Source organism: Orcinus orca, chromosome 9 (assembly GCF_937001465.1).
Source record: "Orcinus orca chromosome 9, mOrcOrc1.1, whole genome shotgun sequence".
NCBI lineage: Eukaryota > Metazoa > Chordata > Mammalia > Artiodactyla > Delphinidae > Orcinus > Orcinus orca.
The window spans coordinates 41,413,456-41,425,643 of NC_064567.1; the positions used below are offsets into that span (position 1 = coordinate 41,413,456).

Sequence of the window (12,188 nt, forward strand, 5' to 3'; positions counted from 1 at the left end):
TTATCTATTTTATATACAGTAGTGTATCTGTTAATCACAAAGTCCTAATTTATCCATCCCCCTCCTTTCCCCTCTGGTAACCGTAAGTTTGTTTTCTATGTCTGTGAGTCTGTTTGTTTCATAAATAAATTCATTTGTATCATTTTTTTAGATTCCAAATGTGATATCGTATATTTGTCTTTCTGACTTACTTCACTTAGTATGATAATCTCCAGGTCCATCCATGTTGCTGCAAATGGCATTATTTCATTCTTTTTTATGGCTGAGTACTATTGCATTCAATATATATACCACATCTTTATCCATTCTAGTCTGCTTGTTATTAATGAGGGATTAAAATGGCCATCTCATAAAATTCTACAGATCTTTCACTGAGAATCTATGTGAACTCTGTACTTGGCACATAGCAGGTACTCAACAAACACTTGTTGCTTTGCTTTTCGATGATTTTGTTCCCTTGCCTCAATTTCCAAGTGAGCTTTCTCTCCTTTGATAAATAGGAATTCTTCCCAGTTTGAATACGGTCAAAATGTTCACATTTGGTAGAATGAGTTCCTCAGTCCTCATAGTACAAGTTGGAGAGAAAGCCCATCTCCTCTTTGGGACATGGGTTATACTTGGGTCAATCCCAACTGAATGAAGAGTTCACAGAAGTGAGCTTGTCTCAGTGGCCTCTTCTCCATCTTCCAAGCATGACTACGAGGGATGAGGCCTAATTAAGCACTAATGAAGTAGAGGTTTGGGAGAGAAAATGCCAACTTGAGTTCCTTATACCTTTACCCAGCAACCCGAAGGTCTAAGGAAGATTTAATTTTGGTGTCTGAGTGAAAGAACTGTGTTCCTAAAATGTTAATTACAACACTGCTTTTTTTTTGGTTTGAAACGTAAACCACACTAAGCCATAGATTTGTATAATCAAGAGATTTATCCCTAGGGAAAAAATTGACAGCTATCCCAACTCCCAACCAGACAAAACATATATTCCTTTACTTCTGAAAAGCAAGGGGAAAAAGCTCACATTAACTCTGGGGTCTGTGCCACGGCACCTATCACTTCACCCACCATTTGCCAAGTTGCTTAAATTACTAGCTTACCCCAAACACAGGGAACTTTTCTGGGCTTGGAGCATACATTTAAATATGAAAGAGCCCAGTGAAATTCAAAGACAACAGAATTAAATGAGGGGGGGAAAAGTTGTAAGCCCCTGCTAGACCTAGTTCAGTACCGCACACTTGGATGAGCAGCAGACTCCTACTCGTGGGGCTTCTGTGGTCTGCTGTTTCCTTGTAAGTAGCCAGGGTGAAACACTGTTCCTTGCAACACACCTGTAAGCTAGGAAGCTAAGGACTCACTTTGAAGAAGATAACCAAAAATAGACACTTGTTGGCAGCGTCTTACCATCTCCGCCAATTAGCCTCCCACCTTATGCCAAGTCCTCACAGATCTCTATTCTCAGAAGTGTCAACTACTACTTCTTCTCCCTATCCCAAAGGATTTCAGAAAGCCTGAATGGCATTATGTTTCAGCAGGTCCACAAACACTGCATCTGGGTGGCCAGTGGGGTTTCAGGCTACCCTTTGAGAGCCTGGCACAGAACAAGGTCTCCTTTCACTTGACCCTCCTTTGCTAATACAATGCTGTTTGGCTGGGCCCAGCACTCCATGGAGCAAATGTTCAGGCCAAGAATAGTCTTCATTCTTCCTGTGAAGCTTTGAAAGTCTTCTAAAGAACACAGGAAATTGTCAGTCCCTATTTTCTGCTGAAAACGGCTGACACTAAACTCTGAACATTCTATGGATTAATCCCAAATCATGGGAACCAAGTTTTCTGGAAAAGCAGCAATGTTTTCATAGATGAGATACTGATAAACCATCTCAGCATTACTTCCAAAGAAGTTCAAGTTTTATAATTCCCATTACTAGCATTGCAGAAAACCTGCTCTTAACCAGAATTACCTTATTTCCATAATGTACCCTACTGTTGAAACATACCTCATTTAGTAACTCCAAAAGGCTGTGTACAAAGAAGCAGGTCTGGACACTTATCATGGCACCATGCACACTTACCTAAAAGTGGGAAAAGACAATACTTTTGTCATGGCCCTGGCATCACCACATCCATCAACATTCTGGGAGAGGAGGGAGGTGTTGAACTGTTTTTGTTTTTGTGTTAATTGAATTTTCTTAAAATTCAAGGATAATCTCTCAAGGTCCAGACACCTTCACGTGTGCAGTCACAATGTAATCTTCACTCTGAACCAGCAAGGGAGATATGGGCCCTACTTTATGGCTTAAGAAACAAATATTCAGAAAGGAAAGGTAACATAGTTTATACAGAGATGGGATCTGAACCTAGATGATTAGCGTGTCCAGTGTTTTCTAGCACACACCGGGGGTAATATGGCATAAGACTGAAGCACACAGGTCCTGGTGTTGCCAAGACCAGTTCAAACTCCAGCTCTGCCAGTTACCACCTGTCTATTGGGTAAGTCACTAACCATCTCCAAAGCTGTTTCCACATCTGTAAAAGGATGACACTGGTATCTATTAAGGATTAAATGAAGATAATGCACATAAACCATTTAGCTCACTGTCTGGGGTAGGGTAAATATCCTAAATGAAGGACATGAACTTTTGTTTTCACTTGCAAGCTATTTATTAGAAAGGATTTCAATTTACTGGAGTGGCAGACAATAATCTTTCCTTTTACATCAAGTAGGATACCACAGCAGTACTCACTAGGACTTCCTTGGGGATTAAACAATAACTGAATATTAATCATCTACATACTACCTACAACCATACTAAATCAAGGGCTTCCAAAGTAGAGTGTACTAAATAATTCACTGGGACTTGGGAAGAGTGCTAAACTTTTTTTCAATTTTTAAAATTTTGTTTCATAATATTCACATTAACATAGTGCTACATGTATATGATTTACTATACAATTATAATCAGATACATGCTCAAAAATATTTTCGTAAGGAAACAGGACCAGGTTTGGAAACAGTGATCTAGATGACGTGCTACGTCAACACTTTGCTCTTGTTGCGTTATCAGACAACCTTCTTTCCTTCTTATTTTTCCTCACCTACTATACCCTGACTTCCACATTCCTAGGTCTTTCTCCAAGAGAATAAAAGGCACAAAAGGTGCAGGTTGTACTGTGACACTAAGCTAATGAGTCTGAAAAGCAGGAGTTTCTATCTCCTCAGCTTTCAAAATTACAACCTGAGCTACACAGAAATAAGCCGTATGTCCAATTTATTATCAACTTCCCCAGTTACTGGTGAACTTGATAAAATCAATTAGATCTTATTTCCAGTAGGTGGCAGTAAAACTCTGCCATGTGGTGCCCAAGATGTTCACTGGCATTAGTGCATACTTGGTCAGTCTCACTTAATTAAAAAGATGGCATAGTGGTTAATGAGTGACTTCAATTATATAATGCCACTGACAATGGAGACTAGGTATTGCCCGTTTTGCTGTTTACAAGCTAGCCTTTCCTTATGCCTTCCTGAATGTTATATGTATTGTGAATAATCACCTAACAGTTGTCAAAAATCCACAGGCCATATAACAAAAAAGCCCTCAATATGCTTGAAAAGCTTGGAGTCAACCATCAAAAGACCCAGTCAAGTTGTATGGGTCCTATATCAGATTCAGATAAAACCTTAGGCATGACATGGATAAAGACTATTGAAAGTTTTCACTAGGCAAGTAGAATAAAGGTGACTTTTATAAAGTTATCACAATGTACAGAATTTTTAAATGGCATCTATGAGAACCTTTTTCAGCAGTACTTACCAGTTAGGCAGGTGGTCAATATAAACTTCCTCATTTTGCAGTCTCCAAACTCAGTAGGTTATTCTTAACTTCCTAAAACCAAACTTTTCTGGTTAGGGGTGTTAACCCAATCTCTCTTAACATAAGAACCAAACCAAACAAAAAAAACCCTGCACATTTACTTACAGTTATTCCTGAATATCTGATTCTGGTCTTGAAATAAAAGCCAATTTTTTTTTTTTTTTAAGCCATTTGTAGGGCTTCCCTGGTGGCACAGTGGTTAAGAATCCGCCTGCAAATGCAGGGGATACGGGTTCAAGCCCTGGTCCGGGAAGATCCCACAACTACTGAGCCTGCGCTCTAGAGCCTGGGAGCCACAATTACTGAAGCCCGCACGCCTACAGCCAGTACTCCACAACAAGAGAAGTCACCGCAATGAGAAGCCCGCGCACGGCAACGAAGAGAAGCCGCCACTTGCCACAACTAGAGAAAGCCCGCACACAGCAGCAAAGACCCAACACAGCCAAAAAAAAAGGCATTTGCACTATAGTATATTCTCCAGTAGAGGAAAGCATTTTAGGATTAACAAAAGTTTTCCAAGACTATCTTTAACTAGTAATGGTCATCAAATAAGGGTAAGTATTTACTGCAGTATTCTTTTTTTTTTTTTTTGCGGTACGCGGGCTTCTCACTGTTGTGGCCTTTCCCGTTGCGGAGCACAGGCTCCGGACGCGCAGGCTCAGCGGCCATGGCTCACGGGCCCAGCTGCTCCACGGCATGTGGGATCTTCCCGGACCGGGGCACAAACCTGCGTCCCCTGCATCGGCAGGCGGACTCTCAACCACTGTGCCACCAGGGAAGCCCTACTGCAGTATTCTTAATATCACGTTTTTAATGCCCTATAAGATCTGCTTTAAAAATAGCACTCCAGGGCTTCCCTGGTGGCGCAGTGGTTGAGAATCTGCCTGCTAATGCAGGGGACATGGGTTCGAGCCCTGGCCTGGGCGGATCCCACATGCCGCGGAGTAACTAGGCCCGTGAGCCACAACTACTGAGCCTGCGCTCCGCAACAAGAGAGGCCGCGATAGTCAGAGGCCTGCGCACCGGGATGAAGAGTGGCCCCCGCTTGCCACAACTAGAGAAAGCCCTCGCACAGAAACGAAGACACAACACAGCAAAAATAAATTAATTAAAAAAAAAAAAGCACTCCAGGGTGAACTTATATGTAAAGTCAAGATTCTGTAAGGTGAATAATCTTCCTAATATGCTTTACACTTTATATCTATATATCTTTGAAAAGCAACAAGATCTTTCAAGCATACTGATTTGTTTAAACCCACCAGTCTCTGATGTAAACAAAAATATTGGCTAATCAGAAATATCAGTTACTTCCTTCTGCTTGGATCACTAATTTTAAAAAGTAACAGATATGATGAAACTTTTTAAGGTAACAAACTGTGTTGCATTAATTATACTTAAAATATCATAAAGCATTTTGTTAAAATCTATATCATTTGACCTTATAGTGAAAAGAAATTATACCACCCTCCTTCCAGTTAAAAAATTTCAGTCCAAGTACTTGTGAGTTCACCTGGGGAGTTGAAATTCATTCTCAGAGAAATAACGTGTTAATAGGAGACAGAAATGAGTAGAGAGATACTATACCCCATTAGTTAGTTAGTTAGAAAATCAGGGCGTATGCATTCTAAATGAAACAAACATACAAGAGAAAAGATAAGAGTTACAATCATGGAGGAGGCAAATTGAAGCTGAAAAGCTTCTTTCCAAACACACTGTACACTCTTGTATATCAACTGTAGAATATTTAAGACCCCACGCTCAGTTACATCACAACATTGTTTATTATGTGAATTTTTTACAATACAAACAAAAAAATACAGAAATGCAATATATGAATACAGCTAAATGCAGAATGGTGACTTTTTTTTCTTTTCAATAGGCCATGATTCCCATTTCTAGTAAAATAAAGAGACTGCACATAGGTAGAAATAGGTTGGTTGTTAGCTTCACAATTTTGCCTAGAAATGATCTATAAATGCATTTTTTCCCCCTGCTACTTACCATAAAGTGTAAAAGGGAATTAAAGTTTCCTTGTTGGTTCCTACCATATGAAAGATGCTATATTCTATTTTAGCAGGGCCAATATACGGAAAATACCTAAATTAAATGTTATTACAAAAATGAAGCAGTAATGAGATTCTGGCTAAAGAGGGCACTAAATGAGAATAATATATATTTAAAGAATCCAAAACAAACAAACAAAAAAAGAGGTTGTTATAAAAAAGCTCTAGGTGCGTTGTAAGCATATAGGTTTTTTTTTCCATGTGTATTTTTAAACAATGGAAGTGTCAAAAAATAGGGTCAACTGTGTTAGACTAAATTACATTATTGTATATGTTGCACTGAATGGAACCTTTGTATTATAATTATCATAAAGAAGCATAGTTTGCATCATATTATGGCAATTTATCCTCAATGAAAACCTTCCAGAGTCCTTTTATTTTGGAATATCCTGTAAACAATCAAACTACCAGAACATGATTGTACAACAGTAAAATGTTTTCTTGCATTAAATTGAAGACATCTGTTTAATAAAAAAAGAAAACATAGGAAAGGTACTTAGAGCTGTTAGTTTCTAAGTACACAACACCCTAGACAATTAAAGGCATCTTAATCTCCGTCAAGAACAAAAAATAATAATAATAATTTTTGTCATGCTGTTAAATCCATCATTAAGGATAAAACCGGTGCAAATTGGTCAAACGGATCCAACAAACACTGATGTCCAAGCTGGCATGTTGGCAACTAATATGTAACTGGTGGTCAAAAGAGGGTTTAAAAGATCTTCCCTTTCTTCTTGTTCTTTTCCAAGGTTCTAAATGATTAAAGGAAAATAATCAAAATGAGTGACCACTTTATAAACATAGATAACATATGGTAGCAATAGCTAAACCAACTACAACTGTGTTGGATTTTCAAACACTACAATTTCATTTAAAAATTAGATTTAAAGTTAACAGTAAGGACAATACTAGTCTACAATATTATTTTCTTGGACAAATATTTGACAAAATTCCAAGACAAACAGTAAAAAACATGACAAAAACCCATTTTTAATATACAAGCACAATTTTTCCTAAATGAAACAGTGCAAATCAAAAAAGATCAACTGACATCAACCAGGGTATCCTTTTCTCCTACTGTCATTTGCATTCTGAAATGCTTCGCTTTTACAAATATATTTTCTTCTTCCTTGGGGAAAAAGTTAATAGAAGGATAGTGTTGAAAATCTTGAAAATGTTTAGCAGTGAGCGTAAAGTGTAGAATCCTTATAGGGATACAACTTTTCAGTTTTAAATGGGACTAATGAGGAAAAGAAGAAAACCAAAGTACAAATACTACTGATTTTTGTGTAAATTAAGAGTAACTAATTAGCTGCATTAGGAATTAGATATCCAAAATTTTATCTTAATGAAATAATTCAACACAATTAAGACATACCTCTAAATGTATAAAAGATCTTTGTAGCAGTGTTCTCTATGTTTGCCAAAAATTAAATACAACTATTATGTCCAACATTTGATGGGAAAAGGTGAGCAACTGATTATGGTGAATCAACTGAAGAGAATGTTATGAAGCCACTAAATTATGAAGATTGTTAAGTCATGGAAAATGTTTACAGTGAAAAAAATACTGTTATGACAGACTGCATCCATCTATATAAAAGATTCATCCATGAAAATTATCTGTGCTTGGGATTTATGATAATGGATGATGTCTTTTTAAATGTTATTTTAATGTTTTTCAAATAAATAGGAAAATAATTCTTTAAAATATTAATACACACATTTCTTGGGAATCTGATATTAGATACCTTGAAGAGTTCTGTTGCTCTAAAATACGTTGTTGGGCTTCCCAATTTGCTTTCTCATCTTCAAACTGACGACGTTTTTCCTCTAATTCTTTGTGCTGTGCTTCCAAATTCTTTTTCATTTGCTCATGGCGCCGTTGGAGCTAATTCAGAGCACAATATATAAAATAAAACTGTTTGAGAAATCACGAGCAGAAGTACATTTCATCCAGGCATCCTAATGAGCATTCAGTTCTTATGCTATAAATTCAAAGTATCACCTGGTTTTAGCACTGTCTAAAATTTTAGCACTAAAATTCCTCTGCCTATAGGACTTACCACCCAAAAGGCCAGTGATCAAAGAGAATAATCTTGGTAAACAGGGAAAAAAAGAGTACAATAAGCTACAGTGTGTAGCACTTTATAATGGGCATACCCTATCTTATCATCTCATTTTTCCTTACTCACAAAACATGTAGGAAGCTGGGCAGGGAAGACACCACTGCTCCCACTTCATGGATGACCAAACAGTTGCAGAGTTTATGTCACTTGCCCAAAGTCATTAGCCAAAAAGTGGCAGAACCAGGATTTGAACCTGTCTTGTAATTCCAAGTTCAGAAAGCTGAGACAAGTGAAATGAAAGCAAATAGATGAGGATCTAAGAGTTACAAGATCACGGGATAAGGTCCCCGATTCTTAAAAAGCAGTGTTTCTCATATATCAGTCTTCGTACAAATCACCTGAATGCTTGCTAAAAATATATAATCCTGGGGGCTTCCCTGGTGGTGCAGTGGTTGAGAGTCCGCCTGCCGATGCAGGGGACACGGGTTCGTGCCCCGGTCCAGGAAGATCCACATGCCGCGGAGCGGCTGAGCCCGTGAGCCATGGCCACTGAGCCTGCACATCCGGAGCCTGCGCTCCGCGATGGGAGAGGCCAGAACAGTGAGAGGCCCGCGTACCGCAAAAAAAAAAAAATCCAGAAGCCGAGTCTTTATAAATTGGATTATTTAAAAAAAAAAAAGAATTAATGCTATAAAGAATGCTGGCTGAAAGGTGGAGAACACTCATGCAAAGTAACTGCAGAAACAAAGAGCTTATCTAATAGTTCATTAAATAATTCATTTAGGTGCTAGTTAATCCATTTCTGAGGAAAACAGTCATAGAAAAAAAAACTACAACGAATAACTAAGAACTACTAATATTAAAAACTTTCAGATGTCCAGGAACTATGTTTTATTAAAGACTGTATTACACCAATGAATTATCATCTTGAATTTGGATTGTAATTTCGCATACAACTTGTTTTCTTAATTACTTTGTAAACCCACAAAAAGTGACTTCATATTCATTCCCATTCCAAATTATTTCATGCAGTTCTTACAAAACAAAACCATCTAAAATATATTTAAGCAAACATGAATCAAATTTGAGGTAACATCTTCCTGATGACAGCAAACAAGTTACTAAGAAAATGTCAGAAAATAGGAACACAGGAAAATGCCTTTGGTTATTTAAAAAAAAAAATGCAAGGGAATTATATACACACAATTCAGAACAGTCACCTCTGAGAAGGAGAGAGAGGGATACAATAGGGGAGAGACACAAAGGGGCCTCAAATGAACTGATGATGCCTTATTTTTTTAAGCTGGACCACAGGTTCACCAGTGTTCATCATTCTTTACCTGTATATTTCTGTCACATATACATATCTTTGTGTTAACTGCATGTAGGTTAAAAGTACAGGTCACAATCCCTCACTTCCTAGAAACCCTTGGGGTTAGATGTGTTTCACAGTTCAGAATTTTTCAGATTTCAGAAAGCCAATACTACTTAGAAAGGTCTATATACTCTATTTACAAAACAACTCCTGGGCTGTCTAAGGTAGCACCTATAACCAAACACATTACTATTTTTTGCAGTGAAGTATATAAATATTCACATCAAGTGGGATAAAACTATTAGTTCTATGTCTGGTTTTGCAGTTTTCTGAAATTGTGGATACATGATTGTGGACTTGTCTAGTGATTAAGGACAAAGTTAAGTGTATTCAAATAATGGCTTACAGCTATGCAGCACAGACCAAGTTAATTTATCTTTCCTCTCATGTAAAAAAGGGAAATGGACAATAATATCCATCTTGAAGGGCTGTGGTATGAATTAAATGACATAATCCATGGAAGATGCTTAATACTGTGCCTGATACACTGTGCTGCTGGATATTAGCAACTGTGCCCCGAACAAATATTTCTAGCACTTGAGAAAAAACAGTATTAAACAAGGTTAAATAGGTTTCTTCACCTATATATTTACATACTTATATGGCTTACTGAATTAGGAGAAACTTGGTTGAGATCTCTTTACAGGTCCTTTTAATGTTAATAAAGATTCTATCCTTCAAAGAGCAGTTAAGTTTCGCAAAACTCTGTTTTCACCATTCACAGTAATCGTAAAAACTCTCAAAGGGTTCTATAACTACAGTTTTATAATTGTTTGTTTATAACATTTACTCTTAGGAGCAGGCCCTAAAATAGGTCTATACCAAATGTAAATTCAACTCCTTTTAGATTTTCATCATAATCTAAGTGTGAAGATAATGCAGACTCTTGATTACTCCTGTTTTTATTCACCTTCTGATACGGATTTTCCAGATTATTTATTAATTAGTGAAGGGGTAGAGACTTAGATGGATAGGTTTAATAAAAAGCTAATTAATAAAAAAGACTAAACTTAATCTCCTAACTGTCGTCTTAATAACAGATGCCAGGGATGCTAGTTCTGCAGTGCTTGGTAGTCTTAGACTAGGAGGAGCTATTCTGTATCCCCACTGAATTAAGCATATGATAAATACAACAACAGCGAAAGTTTTTTTTCATAAGAGATTACATGAAAAGCCCAGTGATTTAAGAGAAATCTAATGTGGAATAAAAACATTTCCTCAAAATTACTAAATACTTTACTCCATGCATTCCTTCTACTCAATGGATCAGAGTATTTTTGGTTATGTATTTAGTCAGAGAAGGTTTATGTATTTTATGCAGTAATTCATTACAAAAGCAAAGAGACCAACTGTAAGGATCTAACAGACTAGATCGGAGTCTCCTTTTAATATATTTAAACACAAATATTATTATATTAGTGGAGTCACATATAAACACAGGGATCTCACTGAATTTTATCATTAAAAGTAATTTGAGAAGTATTTCATATTAATGTCATCCCATATATTTAAAAGTAATTTTCAGCACAATGATAATAAATCTGTGCTGAGAAATTATACTGAAATTGTTGACTTATTTTGTGTTTACCTAGAGTTTCTTCTACTGCTCTTGGACATCAAGCCAACTACTTACTGTATAGATGCTTGTGTTAGTGTGGTTTTTTCCCTCCATCTTTTCTTATCACTTATTGAAGGATATGTCTTCATGATCTTTTTGATTAATAGAAACTAAATATATGCCTCAACATCTAGAGAGATTCCAAGGTAGTATATCAGCTTGCTGGAATGCTTTGTCACTACCCTACCTGATTTTTGTTAACAGTCGGAATTACGTTGACACTATATTACAAATAAGGCCCACCTCATTTATAAAAATCACATTTCTTCATTTTTTCCTCTGTCTGTAATTTACCCTGGCATGCCTATAGTTTAACTAAGGTTCTTTCTTTTTCATTCGTATGCAAATAAGCCTGGTCTATTATTATTACCCTTACACTAGTTTTTATTCTTACATCCACCTAAAACTCTGATCTTTACTTTTCTTATATTGACTAGATGGAATGGCTTATAATTTCATTTCTTATAACTTGTTAATTATAGCTAATAAAATTTATTGTAAGTATTCTACTATGTCTTCCTACCAAGTATACTTGTATTCAAATACATATTAAAATATATATTATTGTAAACATAGTGCTTGCTTTTATTTTTCCATTTTATTGTTAGCATATTTGAAAAAATCTAGAGAAAGGTTATCTATGAATTTTATTAAAGGTATTTTTTAAAGGACTATTGTGCCTATAAAAGGTGAAAATATTAGGTTGATTACCTCAGCTTCAGAGTCCTTCAGTTTTTGAACTTTTTCTTTGACCTTCATCTCAAACACCTGCTCCATCTCCATCTCCATCTTCTTCATCTTAGCTACATGCTCCCTTCTTTCTTCTTCCATTTGTGCAAGAGGGCTCCTGTGAACATTAAAGATAATCATTAAATGTCTAAAACTGAAAAGTGTAATACAAAACTCTGAAACAGTGATGAAAACAAATGAGCCGCTGTGTGCCATTACTAAATTCTCTGCTGTTTTTTGAAAACAAGTTTCAAAATAATTTTTCAATTATTCTGACACCACCTTAAATGACATGGAACACAGATTTGAAGTTTTATATATGAACATGTTAAAAATTCTTTAGAAACTTTTAAAATTTATAAATATTTACAATTTAGAACTTCCTTCCATGAAGTTTCATAGCTAACTTGAAAATCTCTAGTGAATAATTATGAAAATAGATCTACCAAAGGCAACTATTAGCAGAAC

The 12,188-nt window shown here is 36.4% G+C and overlaps 1 protein-coding gene across 3 annotated transcripts in view; it reads right to left on the reverse strand.

Moving 5' to 3' along the window:
- Positions 1-5,628: 5,628 nt before the first annotated feature.
- Positions 5,629-12,188, reverse strand: part of SEPTIN7 (septin 7) — a 101,923-nt gene continuing 95,363 nt past the window's right edge. For all 3 annotated transcript variants that reach the window (XM_033428292.2, XM_049715225.1, XM_033428291.2), the window contains exons 11-13: positions 11,703-11,838; positions 7,681-7,820; positions 5,629-6,681 (exon numbers count right to left, since the gene is read on the reverse strand). In XM_033428292.2, coding sequence (XP_033284183.1) covers positions 6,642-6,681; positions 7,681-7,820; positions 11,703-11,838 — 316 coding nt within the window. In that variant the 3' untranslated portion in view covers positions 5,629-6,641. The remainder of the gene's footprint in view (positions 6,682-7,680; positions 7,821-11,702; positions 11,839-12,188) is intronic.